Source organism: Gigantopelta aegis, chromosome 14 (assembly GCF_016097555.1).
Source record: "Gigantopelta aegis isolate Gae_Host chromosome 14, Gae_host_genome, whole genome shotgun sequence".
NCBI lineage: Eukaryota > Metazoa > Mollusca > Gastropoda > Neomphalida > Peltospiridae > Gigantopelta > Gigantopelta aegis.
In genome coordinates this window covers 36460843-36484124 of record NC_054712.1, presented here as the reverse complement: position 1 = coordinate 36484124, position 23282 = coordinate 36460843, and the positions used below count along the sequence as shown (strand labels likewise).

The 23282-nt window shown below is 37.8% G+C and overlaps 1 protein-coding gene across 2 annotated transcripts in view; it reads left to right on the top strand.

Moving 5' to 3' along the window:
* The window catches only part of LOC121388585, a 29032-nt gene extending 7826 nt beyond the window's left edge, over window positions 1–21206 (top strand). Inside the window, exons 1-2 of one of the 2 annotated variants that reach the window (XM_041519982.1) lie at window positions 9945–10319; window positions 19753–21206. In XM_041519982.1, coding sequence (XP_041375916.1) covers window positions 19753–20865 — 1113 coding nt within the window. In that variant the 5' untranslated portion in view covers window positions 9945–10319 and the 3' untranslated portion in view covers window positions 20866–21206. Of the gene's footprint in view, window positions 1–9944; window positions 10320–19752 lie in introns of those variants that run through there. The other variant, XM_041519981.1, reaches the window with a different exon arrangement.
* The last annotated feature ends 2076 nt before the right edge of the window (window positions 21207–23282 follow it).

Below are 23282 nucleotides of genomic sequence, written 5' to 3'. Positions count from 1 at the left end.
TATTATAAAGATGCAATCAATGTTTCATTGATAAGGACTATTGACATCAGTTAAAACTATATGTATCTTGGTCTGGGTATTTACAAAGGCAAAAATTACTTTCAAAAATTTCGCATTTGACGTTCTGTCGAAGTTTATCATGATGGTCTACTTTCAACTAAGTGTTTGCTAGGTGGTGTGTGGTTGTGCATGACAGTGTGAGGATTACTTCGCATTCAAGCTTTGTAAGACAGCCTGTCCACTCGTCTGCAGTCATATCGACTAACAATATATATATATATATATATATATAAACAAAAAAAAACATACCACGTTACTGCGGTCGGCTTTCACAACTGTGGCTAAACAATGTATTGTCAAACGTTGTTTAGTTGGGAATTCAGATTCGTAACAACACTGTACACGCTTAGAGAGGAAAGCAAGATTTTGTATTTTTGTTTGACATTGAATTAGGGCAGGGCGGCGATAATCAGGGGCGGTGCGGGAACAAACACGGCAGAGGGGAACAAAACAGGGGCAGGGCGCAGCACCCCTCTATTTAATGCTAGCTAGAACACTGTATATGTGTGCATATGTTTGAGTGTGTATGCGCGCGCGGCAATGGGACTGATGATTTTCAGTTGAATACATTTTACTGCACCTAGTCATGCGATATTATAAGGTTTGTCTTGTTTAACGACACCATTAGAGCACATTGATTAATGGGTTATTGGCTATTGGTCCTGGATATCAAGGTCATGTTTTATGGAGTTTGGTCCTACTATAAAAATGATATTGTTTGTTTTATACTCTTTGCTATACGATACCAGAGGCGGATGTAGAGAGCCACCCTCCCCCCCCCCCCCCATCTAAATTTTGCGACAGTTATAATTTTATTATATATTAATTTCTTTTTCTTTTTTTTACGATCCCCCCAAAACATCCCCCAAAGTTTCCTTGGCATTCCGCCTCATGTCATTGACCCCCCCCCCCCCTCCCTAAATGAATATTCTGGATCCGCCACTGAATACAGTATAGTTATTGCAACATGAACAATGCAATCGTAGATCTCCGTTGACATTCACCGGCCTCGGTGGCGTCGTGGTTAGGCCATTTGGAATACGAATTTAGTAGTTAGGTCAAAGACCTAAAGCCAAAATGAGTCGATTCATCCTACTCATGTCAGTCCAAAAATAAAATTAGAGTGCTCGCCCAAAAAGGTTTTAAGGTGATTTGAGCAATTTAGATGGGCTGCCAAAATAAAGTGCGTCGGACTGGTCACACAAAAAAAACAAAAACAAACATAACATTTTGAATGCCGGCCAAAAAATTTAAAGTCCGACTAAGCCCCCCAAAAGAGGTTAGGTCTCACTACACAGATGTCATCTGCCATTGAAACCCATGTTAAACTGCCCAACTTCAAGCGAAGATTGCCCATAGAACGGGTTCTCGTTGGCACTAACAACATACACCATTGCGAACATACATTATATAAGCATTTATTTTCACTCCAAAATTGAGAACATTTCCGTCTCAGTTTTTTGCTATATGACCGCATCTGGCTGTAGTACCGGTCCGAACAGGTGGTTCATTAACCGATTCACTCCGGCTGTCACTTGCGCTGTATACCCATGTCCCAAAAGGTCGATGCCCAATATTACAAAATAACATGGGCAAAATACAGCCAGAAGGCTTACCATTAAACATGCATATTGTTTTAATTCTTCACCATTTCCTAAAAGTGAATATGTGAACCATAACATGTGTCACAATTAGGAACTATAGTGGACCGTCATCAATGAACTCTCACCCGGAAGTCATCTGTGTAGTGAGACCTTAAAGTCTAGTGACCGATTTTGTCAAACTTGGTTTGAAGTCAGTTTGATAATTTGGGTCATTTACACCATGAAAAGCTATACTAGAGCCGTGTAACTTATGAACTCTAACCAATACACCAAAAGATAGATGCACCATACCATCCAATAAAACTTCATATCACATTGTTACTCCTTGGTCATCCACACAATAGATGGCCATCAAACAAGCAGCCACTATATGGTAATGTATGACCTTGTTGGTAGTTCTGATATGGGGAACATACAAAGAAGCTAATTATCTAGTTAGTTCATTAAAAATATTAGTTTCCATCAATTGTTGCTATGGGCAACAATTGTTTCATAATGAAGTGTTGAAATCCTGTTTTTTTCTGTATATTTCAGCATGAAGATCCACATATTATTAATGGCAGATATAAATTCTACTTTCATAGTAGAATACTATGTTATATATTCACAATACAATCAAAACTGTTTGTCACTATGACTGTACAATCTAAAAAATTCATTATGCACAAAATCACAGAAATTAGGGTGAATTTGGATATTGACCTTGTGACCTTGAATTTTGACCTTTTACAATGAGAAACTCAGTGTTAGACACTCAGATCAATTTATTTATTACATGTAAGAACACTAGAATATACATTTTGACACACACACCCCTAAAAAAATAAAAATAAAATAAAAATAAAAATAATAAAAATAAATAAAATTGACATGTTTCCAATATTTACCCAAATAGGGCCCCCATACGCTTGGCTCAAATCCACATCGATGTAATTACCTTTTATAAGAATGCTACACTAGTACATTTTCATTTTGGCTTGCTAAACTTATATATTTTGGGATAAACAGTAATTTCATGTTTTACATTATGGTCTCACTACACAGATGTCATCTGCCATTGAAACCCATGTTAAACTGCCCAACTTCAAGCGAAGATTGCCCATAGAACGAGTTCTCGTTGGCACTAACAACATACACCATTGCGAACATACATTATATAAGCATTTATTTTCACTCCAAAATTGAGAACATTTCCGTCTCAGTTTGTTGCTATATGACCGCATCTGGCTGTAGTACCGGTCCGAACAGGTGGTTCATTAACCGATTCACTCCGGCTGTCACTTGCGCTGTATACCCATGTCCCAAAAGGTCGATGCCCAATATTACAAAATAACATGGGCAAAATACAGCCAGAAGGCTTACCATTAAACATGCATATTGTTTTAATTCTTCACCATTTCCTAAAAGTGAATATGTGAACCATAACATGTGTCACAATTAGGAACTATAGTGGACCGTCATCAATGAACTCTCACCCGGAAGTCATCTGTGTAGTGAGACCTTACCTGTCCTAGGAAAGGTTGGCGGCGGAACTCATGGCGTGTTGATGGGCCGTTCGAACCTGAACTTCGGGAGGAAGTCAGGGGGGTTGGGGTAGCAGCTCCTCAGGATTCCTGGGTAATCCTCACGTAGGACCATCTTAAGAATGCGATGTACTACTGCATTGTCCATTTCTGGTTTGAGGAGTCCCTGTCAAAACAGCCCGTTCCGGTCCGCGGTGATGTAACAATTGTTGGTTGTGGCCAGCTTTGGTCCCCCCCCCCCCCCACACACTCCCCGGGCCGCTCCTTGCGTGGGCTGCTGTCGAGTGGTGGAGGGGGGGGGACGAAGCAGAAGGGTCCGCCCCTGCAGTTGAGCCGCAGGTTTTGCCCCTCCTCCTCCCCCCGAGCCGCCCCTGCCGGTCTTGCCTTCTTCTTGGAGCCACAGAGTTTGGTTCCCCCTGGGTCGCCTTGGTTTACCGTCTTCTCCTGTTGTCTCCTCCTACTCCTAATCTTCTTTGCCTATTGTCGCCGTATACTAGCGTGACAACAGCTGACCTTCCGTCGTGCTGAACGTGATACTTGGACAAAGGTTCTTCTTCTTCTTCTTCGTTAAAATTGTGAAAATTGTCTCATACAGACATTCCGATCTCAGCGATGAATTGGGCAGTTGTTTGCAAGTCCTCCCTGGATCCCCAGAGCTTCTGATGTAGGTCTGTTCCATGCAGCCAGAAGTGGCTTCTCTCCGAGTTGTGTAGTGGACATTGTTGTAGGATATGTTCTGGTGTTTGCAGGCCTGTGCCACAAAGGACAAAGGTTCAAGTTCACGCAGCAAATCCCCTTGGGTGGGGTGGGGTAGAAATCAGCACGTTCTCACAACACAACCGCATTGTTAGAAATCTCGACTGATCTGATACCCAATTCACATGATCACATTCACTTCCTTATTTCATTTCATTTCAACTTATTTTCGTGCTTATATCCAATCAAGGTTCAAGTACGCTGTCTTGGGCACACACCTCAGCTATCTGGGTTGTCTGTCCAGGACAGTGGGTTAGTTGTTAGTTAGTTAGTGATTAGTGACAGACAAGAGGGTGTTGTGGCCTTACACCTACCCATTGAGTCCTTAAGAACTCGCTCTGGGTTGGAGCCGGTATCGGGCTGCGAACCCTGTATCTACCAGCCTGTAGTCCTTTGGCTTAACCACTGCGCCACCGAGGCCGGTATTCACTTCCAAACGTTTGAGCATCTTTCAAGCAAGAAGTTTGTTTTGTTTAAAGGGACATCCCTGACTTTGCTGCATTGTAAGATGTTTTAAAGGGACATTCCTGACTTTGCTGCATTGTAAGATGTTTCTCTTAATGGGACATCCCTGACTTTGCTGCATTGTAAGATGTTTCTCTTAAAGGGACATCCCTGACTTTGCTGCATTGTAAGATGTTTCTCTTAAAGGGACATCCCTGACTTTGCTGCATTGTAAGATGTTTCTCTTAATGGGACATCCCTGACTTTGCTGCATTGTAAGATGTTTCTCTTAATGGGACATCCCTGACTTTGCTGCATTGTAAGATGTTTCTCTTAAAGGGACATCCCTGACTTTGCTGCATTGTAAGATGTTTCTCTTAATGGGACATCCCTGACTTTGCTGCATTGTAAGATGTTTCTCTTAAAGGGACATCCCTGACTTTGCTGCATTGTAAGATGTTTCTCTTAAAGGGACATCCCTGACTTTGCTGCATTGTAAGATGTTTCTCTTAATGGGACATCCCTGACTTTGCTGCATTGTAAGATGTTTCTCTTAATGGGACATCCCTGACTTTGCTGCATTGTAAGATGTTTCTCTTAAAGGGACATCCCTGACTTTGCTGCATTGTAAGATGTTTCTCTTAAAGGGACATCCCTGACTTTGCTGCATTGTAAGATGTTTCTCTTAAAGGGACATCCCTGACTTTGCTGCATTGTAAGATGTTTCTCTTAATGGGACATCCCTGACTTTGCTGCATTGTAAGATGTTTCTCTTAAAGGGACATCCCTGACTTTGCTGCACTGTAAGATGTTTCCGACTAATAAAATATTTCTACGATTAAGCTTACATATTAAATATATTTTCTTGTTTAGAATATCAGTGTCTGTATATTCAATGTGTTTCTGGTCGTCTTAATGTTTGTAAGAAACCCAAACTGGATTTTGTCTTCAAATAATTTCGTACGTACGATTTGTTTGGGTTTTTTTTAGGAAATAAACTTAAATTTAACCTAGTAGACATATTAGAACGATCAGAAACACATTTAATATGCAGTCACTAATATTTTATGCAGAAAAATATATTTGATATGACAATGGAGTAGGTCGGATACAGATTGAATACAGTCAACGAGAAGTCGCGAGGCACTTTTATGTCAGTCAGAACTTGATTGAGTGGATGGGGCAACGACTTCAAATGACTGGATCGTTTCCTATGTACAGAAACCACGGTCAGCATTAAGCAAAGCAAAAACACGACGTGCTGGGGTGTCGTTAAACATTCATTCATTCATTAATCCACGAAGGCCATACATTCCTTCTTTCATGATTAGTGTGTTGGACGGGCATCGTTAACATGTGTAGTACTAACCATATGAGTGACCCTTTAATAGTGACGCTGAGTATATATCGGGATTCTGCGAGTTATAGGTGGATAGAAATACGAGCGGCGTTTTTGCTGTAACGATTTGTTTTGGTTTTAAAAGATATTTTCTGTCTAATACTACCGCCTTTTCGATACTATCTGAGATTAGCTGTTTTGGACAGCCTCGCGTTTTAAGATACGTGTTGAGTTCCCGGAGACGTTGATCACGTGTTTGTATATTTGACACAATCTTACAGATACGCCGTGCTAGGTTACATGTATAGGGTATACTTCTTCTCGTATGACTCGGATGACAGGATGAGAAAAAAAGGTACTGTTTGCTATCAGTTGGTTTGTAAGATAAATCAGTTTCTCTTATGCGTCCACACTTGATTACTAAAGTGTCTAGAAAAGGAATTGTATTTGCGTTTTTTTCTATTGTAAAGTTTATGTTACTATTCAGTGTGTTAAGTAACTCGTGAAATATATATAATATGTAGTTTCAAGTTTGCCTCACCATGTCACAACATCACTGATGTCAACTGCCTTCTTATATAATATATAATAGACGGCGAGACGTAGCCCGATGTTTTTGAAGCGCTGGCCTGTCGCCCGGCTGGTCTGGGATCGATCCCCGTCGATGAGCCCATTGGGCTATTTTCTCGTTCCAGCCACTGCACATTAATGATCTATACCAAATGGTTAAATCTTTTTTTTTTTTAATATGCGAGACTACAGCTTTAATATTGTGAACGTACAGAATTGTACCTCGTTTCTTGAACACAAATAATACAGTTAAAGTTTGTTTTGTTTAACGACACCACTAGAGCACATTGATTCACAAATAATAATGCCAAGAACAAGTCAGTCCGTAGTTGGTTCGATCTTGTTATTTCAACTCGACTATGGGTCGTTATTATGTAGATAGTTTACACAGTTGTAAGATATATATTTCTCTTAGGTGTAAATGACCTAAGTCTTCCAGTGAGAAATATATTCCAGTACTTCAGAACAAAAGGCACATGTGTTCCACTACAGGTACATAAAGCACATTATTTCCTTAGAACAATGGGTACTAGTGAATTAGAGGTTCTCTCCTAGAGATTCTCTGACAACTACATACAAAATTGGCCGAATTTACAAATCCTGTTTATGTCTAATGCTAGGTTCATCTACCAACTGCCGCGACAAAGTTGGCCAACTATCAGCTCTCACGACTTGTACGATTGTGCAGTTGCTAGTCTGAGCGCATTACAACTCGGTTTTCGTCCTATTCGACTTCTACGACTTATTTGTTGTTAATCTGAGCGCACCCGTCGTAAGTTGGCAGTTGGGGAAATTACAATGCAGCTGTCGAGCTTTAATATTGATGGTCTGTTCTAAATGGTTAAATAATTAAAATATACCCGAGACTATAGCTTTAATATTGATGGTCTGTTCTAAATGGTTAAATAATTAAAATATACCCGAGACTATAGCTTTAATATTGATGGTCTGTTCTAAATGGTTAAATAATAAAAATATACCCGAGACTACTTCTTTAATATTGATGGTCTGTTCTAAATAGTTAAATAATAAAAATATACCAGAGACTACTGCTTTAATATTGATGGTCTGTTTTAAAGGAGGCAAAACGCTAACCTGCGGCAATTTTAAGCCTGCCGGTAGTAATTTCACACCAGTTACTTTTGGAACAAAAAACCCCACGAAATTAGAATCTAAACATTCCCCTTTAAACCGACAATATTTACCCAATGGATAAAGATTTGTCATACGAGAAACCCATGATCTGCTGCAAGTCATGTTGTAGTTAGGTCGGCTTGTTTCTGATTTAGTTTGATGACGTCGCTCCTCTAGGAAGTACCAGCAGCTCTGATCGGTTTCTAGTAATACACGGTATGTTAAAGTTTGTTTTTGTGTAACGACACCACTAGAGCACATTGATTAATTAATCATCGTCTATTGAATGTCAAACATTTGGTAGTTTTGACTCGTAAGTCATCACAGGAAACCCGCTACATTTTTCCTAATGCAGCAATGGATTTTTTTAAATATTACAAATCACTATAAAATCGGAACGACAAAACCATATTTCGATATCAAAGTCGTATCTCTGCACAAGACAGAATCGAAAGGAGGTTAGGCAAAGTCGTGATTGCTTCCATGATCCTAATGAGGACCGCCACTCCACTGGCAGAGCCTAACAGGATGTCACATCCCTCCCACACCGCTCATAGGACTGCCACTCCCAAGACTCACGTAGAAAACCCCAACTGTACAGGAAGGAAGGAAATGTTATATTTAACGACGCACTCAACACATTGTATTTACGGTTATATGGCGTCAAACATATGGTTAAGGACCATACATATATTGAGAGAGGAAACCCGCTGTCGCCACTTCATGGGCTACTCTTTTCGAGTAGCAGCAAGGGATCTTTTATATGCACCATCCCACAGACAGGATAATACATACCACAGCCTTTGTTACACCAGTTGTGGAGCACTGGCAGGAACGAGAAATAGCCCAATGGGTCCACCGACGGGGATCGGTCCTAGACCGACCTCGCACCACGCGAACGCTCTACCACTGGGCTACGTCCCGCCCCAAACTGCACAGGATAATGATTGATTAAACATTGGCTAATGGATGTCAAACATTGGTAATTCTGACATATACTTGTAGATTTAGAGAGGAAATCCGCTCTATTTTTCCATTAGTAGCAAGGGATCTTTTATATGCACCATCCCACAGACAGGATAGCACATACCACGGCCTTTGATATACCAGTTGTGGTGCACTGGTGGTAAAAATTATAAAAATGCAAATGACATATCATATATATAAAAGAGGGTTTCTAAAACAAAACATCTGACATGTCTTAAATGCCATAAAACACTCCCGATCCACATCTTTGCAGGTGGTGTTTAGTGAGTCATACTGTATGGGTTGGTTAAAGACATATTGTCACAAATCATTGACCTATTTAATGGTCTAACAAAGTATTACCTGAACAAAAATAATTAGATTTTTCCCTAAATGTACTTTATTCAACCATCTTCATAACCATCATACTCTATTTGTTAATAATATTTTGTAAAAATAATTGAATTATGGCAATGGTCCATAATTCAAAAACTAAAATTGTCGAGAGGGTTGGCGTGGATTTCACTCCATCATGGTTCAGTTACGGTGATGCGATTGCGAGATTTAGTTTCCAACAATTAATGTAATTTGTATTTATTATCCATTTTTAGAGAAATAAGGTCCTTAAATCCGTGACAGTATGCCTTTAATACTTTCATTACACGCGAATTCATTTGGTGTGAAAGAAACTATACTAACCTAAGTACAAATAAACGCCGAAGGGGGAAGCACACACACACACACACACACACACACACACAGAGAGAGAGAGAGAGAGAGAGAGAGAGAGAGAGAGAGAGAGAGAGAGAGAGAGAGAGAGAGAGAGAGAGAGAGAGTACAAATAACGTAAATCCAAGTTATGGTCGTTAAATAAAACATTTTATTTATTTATTTCCCAGTTATGGTAGTGACCATAGTGTTTTATGTGCACATTCACAAGCTGTTGTAGCGCACGGCTGTCATGATTATGGGTGCAGGTGTCGACTTTTGCCGGCTCCTCCGTCCAGGACAGGAACCCCAGTTGGGTCAGGTCAGGTAACAGGGCTTTACGTGCACATTCAGAACAAGCTGTCGTAGCGCAAGCCTGTCCTGGGCACAAGAGCCGGCTTCTCTGTCCAGGACAGGAAAGGTGGGGGTGGGGAGGAGGAGAGACCGCCTGTATTGGCCGACCGTGGTTGGTAAAAGGCGGAGGGGGGTGGGGGGGGGGGGTGGTAATGTGCTATGGAATTTTGATGGAGCAGCTAAATGCCAAAGAGAAAATGGTGCGCAATTTTGACTAAGGAGATTTGGGCGCAATTTTGAACGGTTGGTCGAAAAAGAACCCAGTTGGGAAATCAAATTAATTTATTTACCTTTTCACACCACAGCAGTCATCGTCTGACGCCTATGGAGGTTAACTCTTTTTCTTCTTCTTTTTTTTTTGGTTGATTATTTGACGTATGAAACACGATATGTGTGGCTCAGTCACAACAATTTAACTACTATATTTGTAAATAACTGAGCCCGATTTTAGTCATCCATCTTCTGTGAACAGATATGGAACAATAAGAAGCCGTGATACATTTTCTTCAGTCCGTTCTTGAATTCTTCTTTGGCGTGGATATAGTGATATCGATTAGCTAATTCAGAATATGAAGCCGAAAACTGGTCAATAATGTATTCCCGTCTCCGCCATTGTGACAGCATGTGGTTGTAGTCATTAAAGCGTTTGTACTGGCGATACCCCAGTATTACAATGACTAATAATTAGCAGACGACAGAACAGTAACCTCGCGCAAACTGCTTGTCCGTGTCGCGGAGTGAGCGACAGATGCCAAAACAAAAGCTCGACGATGTGTCTGGGTTCACAATGAGTCTGTGGATGTCTCGTATGGTCTGTAATCTCCATACAGAAATTGGGAGATTTATGGTTGTCATGTAGAGGTAAGTAAGGTTTACGCGTTTACTTACTTTGTGGGTTTCGTGGTATTTTGATTTTAAATATTCCATGATGAATTCAAATAATGTAACTTCCTTGATATTTATAAAATTTTCATCATTATTAACTTCTATAATATTTCACTGGATGTGCTGACACCATTCATGATGATGTTAAATTTTATGTAGTGCATTATTGCATAATTGCTAGTCTCTTTATTATTTCATAATTCAGCAGCAATAAATATATATTTTTGTATACAAATTTGCCTTTTATACAATTTGTTTAAACAATATTTAATACCGCCACATTTCCTGTTTTTGGTATCGGCCAACACGCATACGCTTATATATTAAGGCCTCTCCCTAAATGTTTACAATATAGTGTTTGATTTGCAGCCAACATGACAATGATAATAAATAGATATTTACAAACAAATAGAAACAAATTGAGAGAGAGAGAGAGAGAGAGAGAGAGAGAGAGAGAGGAGAGAGAGAGAGAGAGAGAGAGAGATGAAAAATTATATATTTTCAATCATAATAGCCTCTATAATGAAATCCAAAATGGCTACCAAACAAACGCTTAAAGGGACATTCCTGAGTTTGCTGCACTTTTTAAGATTTTATCGACTAACGAAGACTTTTTAACGATTGTAATTGCATATCAAATGTATTTTGCTGCATACAATATTAGTGGCTGTATATTAAATGTGTTTGTGATCGTTCTAATATTTGTACTAGGTTAAATTTCATTTTATTTCCACGTACGAAATTATTTGAAGACAAAATCCAGTTTGGGCTTCTAACAAATATTAAGACGACCAGAAACACATTGAATATACAGACACTGATATTCTAAACCAGAAAATATATTTAATATGTAAGTTTAATCGTAGAAATATTTTATTAGTCGGAAACATCTTACAATGCAGCAAACTCAGGAATGTCCCTTTAATCTTATGGAGTTGTAAATGGCGTGAATAAGCTCGACATATCCAAAGCAATATAAGTACACAGTAGAATGGGTTTAAGATAATTACATTATTTGAAAGTAAAACTAAAAGCAGTGAATGGTTACCGTTAAGTTATTTGAGACCGTTTACTTTTTATAATGAAGTCCTGGACAGAATTGAATATGCTGGTAATTTCTTGGTTTTATATATTTGGGTTGCCAACTAATAAGAGTTACAATTGAGATGAAAAGATTAGATAATTAAACAAGTGGAAATTACTAACCCCATCATATGTAGGGACAACAGCGCAAAAAGTGTACTGTTTTATTATATGCCGATGACATGGTACTCCTCGCAGACAATTATGATTATATGCAACATTTATTAGATGTCTTTCATGTGTACTGTACCGGCCTCGGTGGCGTCGTGGTTAGGCCATCGTTCTACAGGCTGGTAGGTACTGGGTTCGGGTCCCAGTCGAGGCATGGGACTTTTAATCCAAATGCCGACTCCAAACCCTGAGTGAGTGTTCCGCAAGGCTCAGTGGGTAGATGTAAACCACTTGCACCGACCAGTGATCCATAACTGGTTCAACAAAGTCCATGGTTTGTGCAATCCTGCCTGTGGGGAGCGCAAATAAAAGATCCCTTGCTGCCTGTCGTAAAAGAGTAGCCTATGTAGCGAAAGCGGGTTTCCTCTTAAAAACAGTGTCAGAATGACCATATGTTTGACGTCCAATAGCCAATGATAAGATAAAAAATCAGTGTGCTCTAGTGGCGTCGTTAAATAAAACAAACTTTACTTTACTTTTTGATTTTGTATTGTAGTACATGGAAATTAACTGTCAATTGCACGAAGACTAAGGTTTTAATTTTTGGTGGTAGCAAGGACTATAAAAAAAAACTATTTAATTTAGGAAACATAATTTTAGAGATTGTAGAGATCTACAAGTACCTTGGAATAATTTTTCGTAAGTCTAACAAGTTTACTAATACTAGAAAAGCTTTGTTTTCATAAGCCGAAAAAGCTACGTATTTTATCTTAAAACAAGGAAGGCGGTATGACCTTTCTGTACAAGTCCTTTTGAAATTGTTTGATTGTATGGTACAACCTATGTTATATGGTTGCGAGATTTGGGGTTTTGAAAACTTGTCTTATTTAGAAACGTTACAAAATAAATTCATGAAGTTTCTGTTGTCAGTTAAGAAGTCAACGCCTGTGAATATGTTATATGGAGAACTGGGGCGTTACCCATTCTCCCTTGATGTCAAATTAAGAATGATCACTTTTTGGTTTAAACTAATAACTGGAAAACACATAAAGTTATCATTCTTGATATATGAATTATTGCTGAATGATTATAAAAATGGAATATGTGGTCATAAACGGTTAAAGTTTGTCAAATCTGTTTTGGATGACGTTGGATATAGCAATGTATGGACTGCACAGTGTAACCAGCTACCAGATGTAAATCTATTAAAACAAAGAATTCTTTTAAGATTACAGGATCAGATCTTACAAACATGAAACAATGAAATTGTTAACTCATCTAAAGCATCTTGTTACAGACTGTTTAAAACAAATATTGTGTTCGAGACATTTAAGCAATTTAGAGAAAAAATATTGGTTACCACTATTACATTTTCGACTCTCAAATCATTATCTTCCCATTGAAAAAGGCAGATGGAAAAAAATAACTTTAACAAACAGAACATGCTTTCTATGTACAAATAACGAAATTGGTGATGAATGTCATTATATAATGTGTTGTCCTTTTTTTAAAGATGAAAGAACAAGACTTCTGCCAAAGTGTTGCCAATCTAGACCAAATGTTTATAAATTTAGAATGCTATTTGACAGTAAAAAAACCCGGTGTTCTCAGAAAGCTAGCAGTTTTCTGTAAACAAATTATGCATATTCTTAAGTCCCATGGCAGAAATCTATGTTTTTACAATTTCATTTTATTTGTATATGCAATGTATGTCTTCAAATGCAAGTATGAATCCATAGATATACACTTGTTTTATCTGATGTACATTATTATGACGAATGTGCCATCTTGTTATTTATTTATTTAATTATATTTTCACAGTGTACGTCATATGCCGTTGAATTACGGCCAGAGTTTAAATAAAGTTCAATTCAGAATGAATGAATGAATGAATGAATGAATGAATGTTTAACGACACCCCAGCACGAAAAATACATCGGCTATTGGGTGTCAAACTATGGTAATGCAAATAAATAAAGTGATGATCAACATCAATATAAAAATTCAAGGTTTAAACAAAAACAGTGTAAAGAACTGTGCCAAAAATACAAATACAAATATCACAGAATTTTACGGACACCGAATTTTACTCTAAACTTCAATTTGTGCTGTATTGGCCATTCTCAAAGAGAATGTTACACCCCTGCACCACGGTGAGGTTACAGCACGCGCAGGGGTTCAATTCAGAATGTCCACGGGCGCAAGTCGAACTGCGTGAACTTATGGCCATTTAGATCACTATTACCCAGACGGAGTCTATTTATGTAGTTTACATAATTCGGTTTTTATTTTTCATTCTTTCTTTGTTCTTCTTTTTTTATGGTTATAGTTTTTTCCTTCTTTTTTAATTTAATTTAATTTAATTATTTTTATTATTATTTAAAAATTATTATTATTATTATTATTATTATTATTATTATTATTTTAGATTGTAAGAGGCGATTATTGTGTAATAAATAGAGGATATTTCAGGTTGGGGGTGGGGGTGGGGGGGGGGTTTCGGGGTTCGGACGAACCCTCCCCCTCCCGCTGAAGCAAATGGTCCGCTTTCAGAACTAAAACATAATAGAAAAAGGGTCCACTTGGTTCATATTCGACCCCCCCCCCCCCCCGCCCGCCCAGGTCCAGATCATGCTACGCCCCTGCAATCATATCTCACGAGTCGTGCTTGCGCGACGAGTGTGATATGATTGCAAACTTGACAAGATGAGATATAAATCATATTTGACAAAAACCCATGAAATTTTCTATTTATTATATAACTTTTGGCAATTTGCCTTTATGTTTAAAATGCCAGCAGCAAAATAGTTCCGGCTTTCTTACGGTGAAGATAACACTTTCTACAGTGACGATAACACATTTTAGAGTAGCCCAATGGTAAAGCGCTCGCTTAATGCACGATCGGTTTGGGATCGATCCCCGTCGGTGGACCCATAGGGCTATTTCTCGTTCCAGCCAGCCAGTGCACCGCAACTGGTATATCAAAGGTCGTGGTATTTGCTATCCTGTCTGTGGGATGGTACATATAAAAGATCCCTAGCCACCAATGGAAAAAATATAGCGGGTTTTCCCACTAAGACTATATGTCAAATTTAGCAAATGATTGACATCCAATAGCCGATGATTAATAAAGAAAAACAAACTTTTAAAAAGAAAATCTTGACACGCTGAGATCAAAGATATCTCTCTAAAAATGCAGGGTTGAAAATTAGCGGTCGCCCTGTAGCCCGTGGCGACCTTTATTGGCTAACGGCGACTAAATAATTTATAAAGGTAGTCCGTTGGGCGACCATCGATTTTAGGGTCTGGCAAGTATGGTACCAGGGTTGTTTTCTAAATGCACTGACACTGAATCGAATGTAACAAAACACACCGGATCTGGCGAACTACAGATCTGACAGCAGAAGGCAGAACATGCTCTATATTTTGACATCGCCAGCTTCTGTGGTTTTGGGTCGAGTCTTTCTACAAATAAATTTCAAAACGTACCGCATGTATTAATCTGGAAGTAATCGGCTTATTGGAATACACTGGATACGCCATAACTATCTCTTTCTTGACAAAGATTACTGTAAAAAATAACAAGTACACTTTTATACTTTGTAATATGATAACATAATACATCGTATTTTGTGGTAATATGTTTGTTTGTTTGTTTGTTGTTTGTTTTTTGCACAGATTTATTTTTCTTTCGATATTTATTTTATTAGTAGTCTACTACTGTAGCATTTACAATATCCAAATTAAACGCATCTCAAATAACCTTTTTGTTTTGGTGTGTGTGTGGGGGGGGGGGGGGGGGGGGGGACGTTCAGTGTAAATAATAATAATAAAACTTTACAAATTACCACCAAACTGCATAGGTTAAACCTTCGGGCTTAACGGCAATTGATGGAACATCCACAATAATCTGAACAACAGAATCGTAATACATAACTAGGGGCCTAATTCACAAAGCTCTCTTAGGCTCTGCTAGACAACAAAGCATCCTCTTTGCAAGTCTTTTAGCATTGCACTGCGAGATCGCAAATCTGCGAGAGTTTAGTGAATTAGGCCCCAGGGCCGTATTTGTCCAATGAAGAGTCGAATGGGCATTTGGCAAAACAGTGGACGATCCCAGTGAGTGCCTCGTCTATAGGAGGAGAGCCACTCCCGAGAAATCCTTTACTGGAGATTGCATCACTCCAGAGTTTATTTCATCTCTCTTGCATCGCCACAAAGAGGACCGCCACTCCCAGACTAGTTTACTAAAGCACGCAGTTGTACCTTTAGTCTTTTTGTACTGCATTATCTTTTACATCGGGGACAATGCAAATCAAGCTGCATATCTTGGCTGTTCTAGCATTTCGTCTTCACCCATGTATTAAAAATGAGATTTAATTTGTATAATTTAATGGTAATTTGTGAGAAAAAAACACATTTTAATTTATACTGGATTTCTTTTTCAATTTTTCTTTTTGAGTTGGTATGGGTTTAAAACTTAACAACATGTCTTCAAATGAATTTTAACTTTATTCATTATGAAGTTACATGCCAATTCATCGGTTTCCTTTTTAGGTAAACGTACTATATATGGCGAGTACATGGTTATTAATCAACAAAGAACGTTCTAGTTTTTATTTTGGCTGTGCAGGTGAATTTCAATATGATAACTGGAGGGCTAGTTGAATTTGACAAGGGCCAGTAAGATTTTTCTTTAACTGGCCCTGCTGGCGACCATTGTTTTCATGTTAATTTTCAACCCTGAAAATGTATTTCATTCTGGAACAAAAGACTGCATGGGTTGTAAGAAACGAAAATAAAGCTTGTTTTGTTTAACAACACCATTAGAACACATTGATTTACTAATAATCGGCTATTGAATGTCAAACATTTGGTCATTTTGACATATAGTCTTAGAGAGAAAACCCGCTAAATTTTTCCATTAATAGCAAGGGATCTTTTATATCAATCATCGCACAGACAGGATAGCACATAGCACGACCTTTGATATACCAGTCGTGGTGCACTGGCTGGGACGAGTAAGAGCCCAATGGGCCCACCGATGGGGATCGATAAAAAACGAAAATAATGGGCCAATCTACGATAGGTTTTAGTCCGTACAGTAGATGTTAGGTAGGTTCTCATTGGTGTAGCTTATTTTGATATGACGTTTCATATGCGTCAGTTTAAAAGTAAGACTTATCCAATACATCAACATGAAACGTGTACCATCAATACAGAACATAATAATCTGTTGGGTTTTTTTTGCAAAATACGTGCCCTGCTTTTCTGGGTCATGCTTTCTTCATTTTCACTGGCAAACGTGTATATGCATCCCCCCCCCCCCCTCTCTCTCTCTCTCTCTCTCTCTCTCTCTCTCTCTCTCTCTCTCTCTCTCTCTCTCTCTCTCTCTCTCTCACACACACATACACTCAGAATGTATGTGTGTGTGTGTGTGTGTGCGTGCGTGTGTTTGTGTTTGCTTACGATTTTGTGTAAGTAACTGTTAAACCATAGAATAAATTTTCCAGTTATTCCGTTCGCATGTATTTTATATGATAAGCTTTCATACCAAACACGGTAAAAGGCTTTGCTAATGTCACAACATACTGCTTTAACTTCTTTCCCATGATCCCATGTAAGTATAAAGGTCCGTCAACTGATAAGCTTTGGAAAGGCGATATTTCATTATCAAGAAAGAAATTTGAGACACATTTTCATAACGCATATATATATATATTCACAATGCACATATGTATATACTCCCATAACACACACACACACACACACGCATATTTGAGACTAGTGGAGTTGGTTAATTGTTTCATATATTTATCCATCCATCCATTCATCCATCCATCCACCCACCCCCCACACCCACCCATCCATCTATCCATACATCCATCCATACATGCATACATAATACATACATACATACATGCATACATACATACACATACACATACACATACACATATATACAAACACATAAACACATAAACTATTTGTTATATATTTAAGACAATTAATTTATTGACATTCAGGCTTCACGTGTTTAGTTTTAGGTCATGTATCTATAATAAAAACAGCATGCAATAGTATGATCTTAAGCTGACTTGACCTACTTCATTATGGGATTCAGTTACTCCGCTAAAAGTGCGTAAACCAATGTCATACTTCCATCATTATCTACATGCTATGCGATTGTAATTCTCCGGAGTTATAAATAATACAAAAGTAATGACGTAAAGGATTGCATCACTATAGAAAAAAAAAGTCTGTTTTTGATGTAAGTAGACATTTCAATGTTTACCTATTAAACTGATATATTTAGGTAACTATTTCTTTCATCCGTTCATTCATCCATGCATTCATTCATCCTTCTGTCCATCTAATCAACCAACCATTCATCCATTCATTCATTTCGATAATCAATCGATATTAGTAAATTTAACAAAAGTTCATGGAATTAAATTATGTATTGTCAAACCTTACCTTAACATTAATTTTTTTCCTTCCTTCTTTCCTTTCGTCCTTCCAAACCTTTTTCTTTTTTCTTTCTTTACCACCCCCCCCACCCCCCCCCCCCCCCCCAAAAAAAAACCCCACAAAAAAACCAAACAACAACCCCAAAATAACAAACATATATTGTCGTCAATACATTTATTTGGTGAAACAATGCATGTTAGAAAATAAAATGTTTCAAGCGCAATATATGGAAGCTGGTACACAGACACTGGTTCAAATTAAGGTACAGGAATGTTCTGTCCAGATGAGACGACAACATGACAACAAACGCTGTCACATTTATCATCAATGTCGGGACCGATAGCGTTAACCGTGCCTTTAGCTGTGTCTCGCTTACATCTTATGGCTGGACCTGTCAGCCTTGTTTTCAAAATAAACAGTAAAACCATAAACGCATAAGTGTACGGGACAGAGGGCGGGCGTGGGGGTGGGGGTGGGTTGGGGGTGTGGGCAACTGCTCCGCTATTGCTGGAGCAAAACATCAAATTCGCGCAATAATTATACAGATATTCGGGCAAAATTTAATGTGCTAACCTGAGACCTTTTTACCATGTTTCTCCATCATTCTGCCCTCAAAAGTAGTTATAATGCATGTAGAAATACGCAGTTATTCGTTGGCAAAGCCTATGTAGTAGCTGTTTGGCAGTAATACTAATATGAATAACTGTTGTTATCCAGATTCGGGCATTTTCGTTTAATTCGGGCAAAAGCCAGCCTGCCCTCCCCCCTCCCCCCTTTACAAAAATGGGAGCCCGTACGCCTATAAGCGTCGGGAGATGCTAGTAACGGGGACGAGGGTGGGAGCGGTTATGAATTAATTTTGCGTGATGTTGCTCATCACATTTAAGTTTTGCATTTACCATAGTTTGACACCCAATAGCCGATGTATCTTTCGTGCTGGGGTGTCGTTATAGGAAGGGACAATCAAGGCATTTGACTTGGTATGCATATTCGACGATATATAATGCACATTATTGCTTAATATCAACAAGTATAATCGTATAGTTAATTAATAAAACGGTTAAATGTGACGGCTATTATATATAACGGGCGCAGCCATTTTGTATCATCCCAGTGAATACACCCTCTGGCGAGCTGGTGGTTACGTAATACCTAACGCAATATTCTGTATTAATAGTCATCCCAATAAGCCAGCAACAATTATATATTATTTTTAATACTAAATAAACCACCATTATCAAAGTGTTAAAATAACTGTATTATGGTTTGTACATAAATTAACCCACTTACTGAAATAAAAATCGGAGTGTTTATTTAGGTGTATATTTAGACGGTCCCCAGACACTGTGTCTCTCTGCACGTGCGTTTGTGGCGTGTCAACCTTGACTCGCGTGTGTTGTGTTGCTGTCTTGTCGTTTGTCTATTGTTAATTTGTTGTTGCGTATTTCATTTGTTACATGTAATTTGTTTTTAGTAATTCATTTTCTCCAATTATTTCTTGTATATATATATATATATATATATATATATATATATATATATATATATATATATATATATATATATATATATATATATATATATAATATTATTTTTCGCGTAGTTGTAACATTTAAGGTATTGTGAAATGAAATATATGTATTATTCATTCTGATATTCAGGGTTTTTTTTTACGCTTGACCATCTACCATCATTCCGTCATTGAAACGTCTATTGTATTATGTGGTGTTTTTTTCTATTTCAGATGCGATTCATAAAGGTGTTAGCTGCTGGGCTGATAGTCCTGGCCCTCGCCTTCCCGCTGGTCATGTTCTGCTGTTTTAATTCCAACCTACGTTTTAATAATACACTCACAGTTTCTGTTGCACCCTCAGTTAAGAATCACAGCACAGTTCCTACAGGGCGTAAATACGTCATATATCTGTGTGACGGAACTTTCCCATGTGGAGGCTGGGCGGACAGACAGAAAGGAGTCATCGCAGCATTCGTTTTGGCGCAGGCGTTGGGAAGAATATTTAAAATACAGATAACGAAGCCCTGTGCATTGTCTGATCATTTGTCGCCAAAATCTATCGACTGGAGAATAAAGCCTGGTGAACTGAATGGATTGTCAAAAACCTTCATCAAAATAATTGACAACAAAGCTGATGGTTTGAGAAAGCAGATGGTGACGATGGATTTAGAAGCTACGTACCCTCAAGATATCTTATACTTCACTAGCAATATGGAGTTTTCACAGTATTTATTACAAAATGAAAAATATAAGGAGAGGACACGATGGATGAAAAAATACAACTTACGAGAGTTGTATGTTCATCTGCTGGAACAGATTTTCCAGTTTGTTCCAGATTTGGAAAACAAGTTCAGAAATTTTACTTCAGCCATTCCTAGAAGCAAGGGCTCAAAGTTGTTTTGTCTTCAGGTAAGACTCGGGAGGAACCCCACAGTTCCAAGTGACACAGAATCCTTCAACACACTGAAGAGCGTTGATGCCGCTTGGGATTTCATCAGAGGATTAGGAGATCTAAATAAACATAAACTATTCGTGACGTCAGACTCGGAACAAGTCCGCGAGAATTCCAAAAAGTTATTTCCGTCTAACATCGTGGACACAAAAGGCAGAATACTTCATGTGGAACGATACGGTAAACCCGAAGGTCTTTGCGAGGGAGTTGCCAAGGTTCTCCTAGATCAGAGAATTTTGTCCACGTGTGATGTGCTGGTTATTAGTCGAAGTGGGTTCGCTATGATTGGTGCTTGGATGAGAACAAAATTGGATGACCTTTACTGCTTTTCCAAAGGTAAAGTTAAGCAGTGCCACCCCGATAAACTTGGATATCTTATTGAGGCATGGTGACAGAAGTGGGATATTGTTGATGCAATAAGCTTCAACAAATCCTTGAATGGATCCACCAAATTATTTTAAATGATTATTGTCAGTCAGAAATCCAAGTGATCGTGAGCTGATGATTGAATGTATGAATCTTAGTTAGATATAATTTTCATCGTCATCGTCATCACCATCGCCATTTCAAGGTTGTGGATAGGATATTGAAAACGACATGATAATTAAAACGATCTATTGATGTTGCTCATCACTTTAGTTTTATATTTACCATAGTTTAACACCCAATAGCCGATGTATTTTTCATGTTAGGGTGTCGTTCATTTATTCATTCATTCATTCATTCATTCATTCATTCATTAAAAAGATATAAATAATATCGCTATCATCATCAAATGATCAATTTGATTTTAGTTTGAGAGAAATATTGATTTTAAAGGTTGATGTTGCCTGAATGTGTCACATTCACTGCATTTAACAAAACCGAATACTGCACTGCTGTATGGTGCTGTTGGTATTATTCGATATACATGATATCATGTTTTTGTTGATTTTATATATTAAAGGGACATTCCTGAGTTTGCTGCATTGTAAGATGTTTCCGACTAATAAAATATTTCTACGATTAAACTTGCCTATTAAATGTATTTAATTGTTTAGAATATCAGTGTCTGTACATTCAATGTGTTTCTGGTCGTCTTAATATTTGCAAGTAGCCCAAACTGAGTTTTGTCTTCAAATAATTTTTTACGTACGAAAAAAACTATATTTTAGGAAATAAGATGACATTTAAATTAGTACATATATTAGAACGATCAGAAACACGTTTAATATACAGCCACTAATATTTTATGCAGAAAAATATATTTGATATGTAATTACAATCGTTAAAAAGTCTCTGTTAGTCGATAACATCTTAAAAAGTGCAGCAAACTCAGTAATGTCTCTTTAATAAATATGAATTTGATCTTGTGGACATTGATCATTATTTTCTTAAAGTGAATACTAGTATGTTTTTCAACAATGAAAGCTAGCAGAATTAATGTTTTACTATTATAGTAACTATAGTAGAACGACAAACCAAATTAACCAGTCTTTCAAATACGCAGTAAAACTATGATGTCGATATATAGAGTATCCTCCCCACGTGTCTTGTGATATCATAATGTATCAACGAGTTGACAAAAGTATGAAATCCTCCCCTCGTGTCTTGTGATATCATAATGTATCAACACGAGTTGACGAAAGTATATCCTCCCCTCGTGTCTTGTGATATCATAATGTATCAACACGAGTTGACAAAAGTATGATATCCTCCCCTCGTGTCTTGTGATATCATAATGTATCAACACGAGTTGACAAAAGTATGATATCCTCCCCTCGTGTCTTGTGATATCATAATGTATCAACACGAGTTGTCAAAAGTATGAAATCCGTGGCTTGCAGATGATTTTTATACTTTTATCAATGAGTGCTGATAAATTATGATATCACAAGACACGAAGGGGGGGGTGGGGTGGGAGGAGGGGGTATTTGTTTTATCATCCATTATCGTTCTTTTCATTTGCGACAATTGTGAACAATGTCAGTAATGTGGGTTGAATGTCACTATATTTGACAGCGGTAGATCCGTTAACTAGCAGAACGACAGTGGCGTGACGTCACTATGATTGGTTTAGCGCTGAAACACACATTGACGTAACAGTGATGTAACAAAAGAATCGATATCTCCTAGGAGAATATCGTAGGAGATATCACAAATTATAGTTTTGAGATGTTTTATTGATCAAAAAAGAATCAAAAGGATTGCACAACAGGCAGAGCCTATATAAGCGCTCTCCTAAACAAGATAATATTCATAATCATATATATCTAAAGTATAATAACAATGTCCAATGGCATAAAATATTTAACATAATTAATATTTTTTAACATATAGTAATAAAAGGTAGAGAGTATTATTATTATTATTATTATTATTATTATTATGGTGCCAGCGATATCTCCCACACAAGCCTTTAATGAATGATAAAAAACCCCACTGAAAACTGTTACAGCACACTTCTGACGTCACTATAGTTTCTATAGCAGCTGCAAGCTTGCGAAGGTCGCGACTATGATATTGACGTCATTCCGCGTCACTGCAATTTCATAATTTCTTAGACAGACAGACAGTAGGGATGACTATTGCGGTCAGTTTTACTACTGCAATAGTATTGCGATAGTTAAACTACTATTGTGATAGTATTGCAATAGTGATAGTACTATTGCAATATTATTGCGAATTCTTAAATCGCTTGATAACAGTAATATAAATAGATATTTCACATAACTATTTACTTCAATCTTCAAATATATATGTATATATTGATGTATGTATGCATGTATGTGTGTGTGCATGTGTGTGTGTGTGTGTGTGCGCGCGAGCG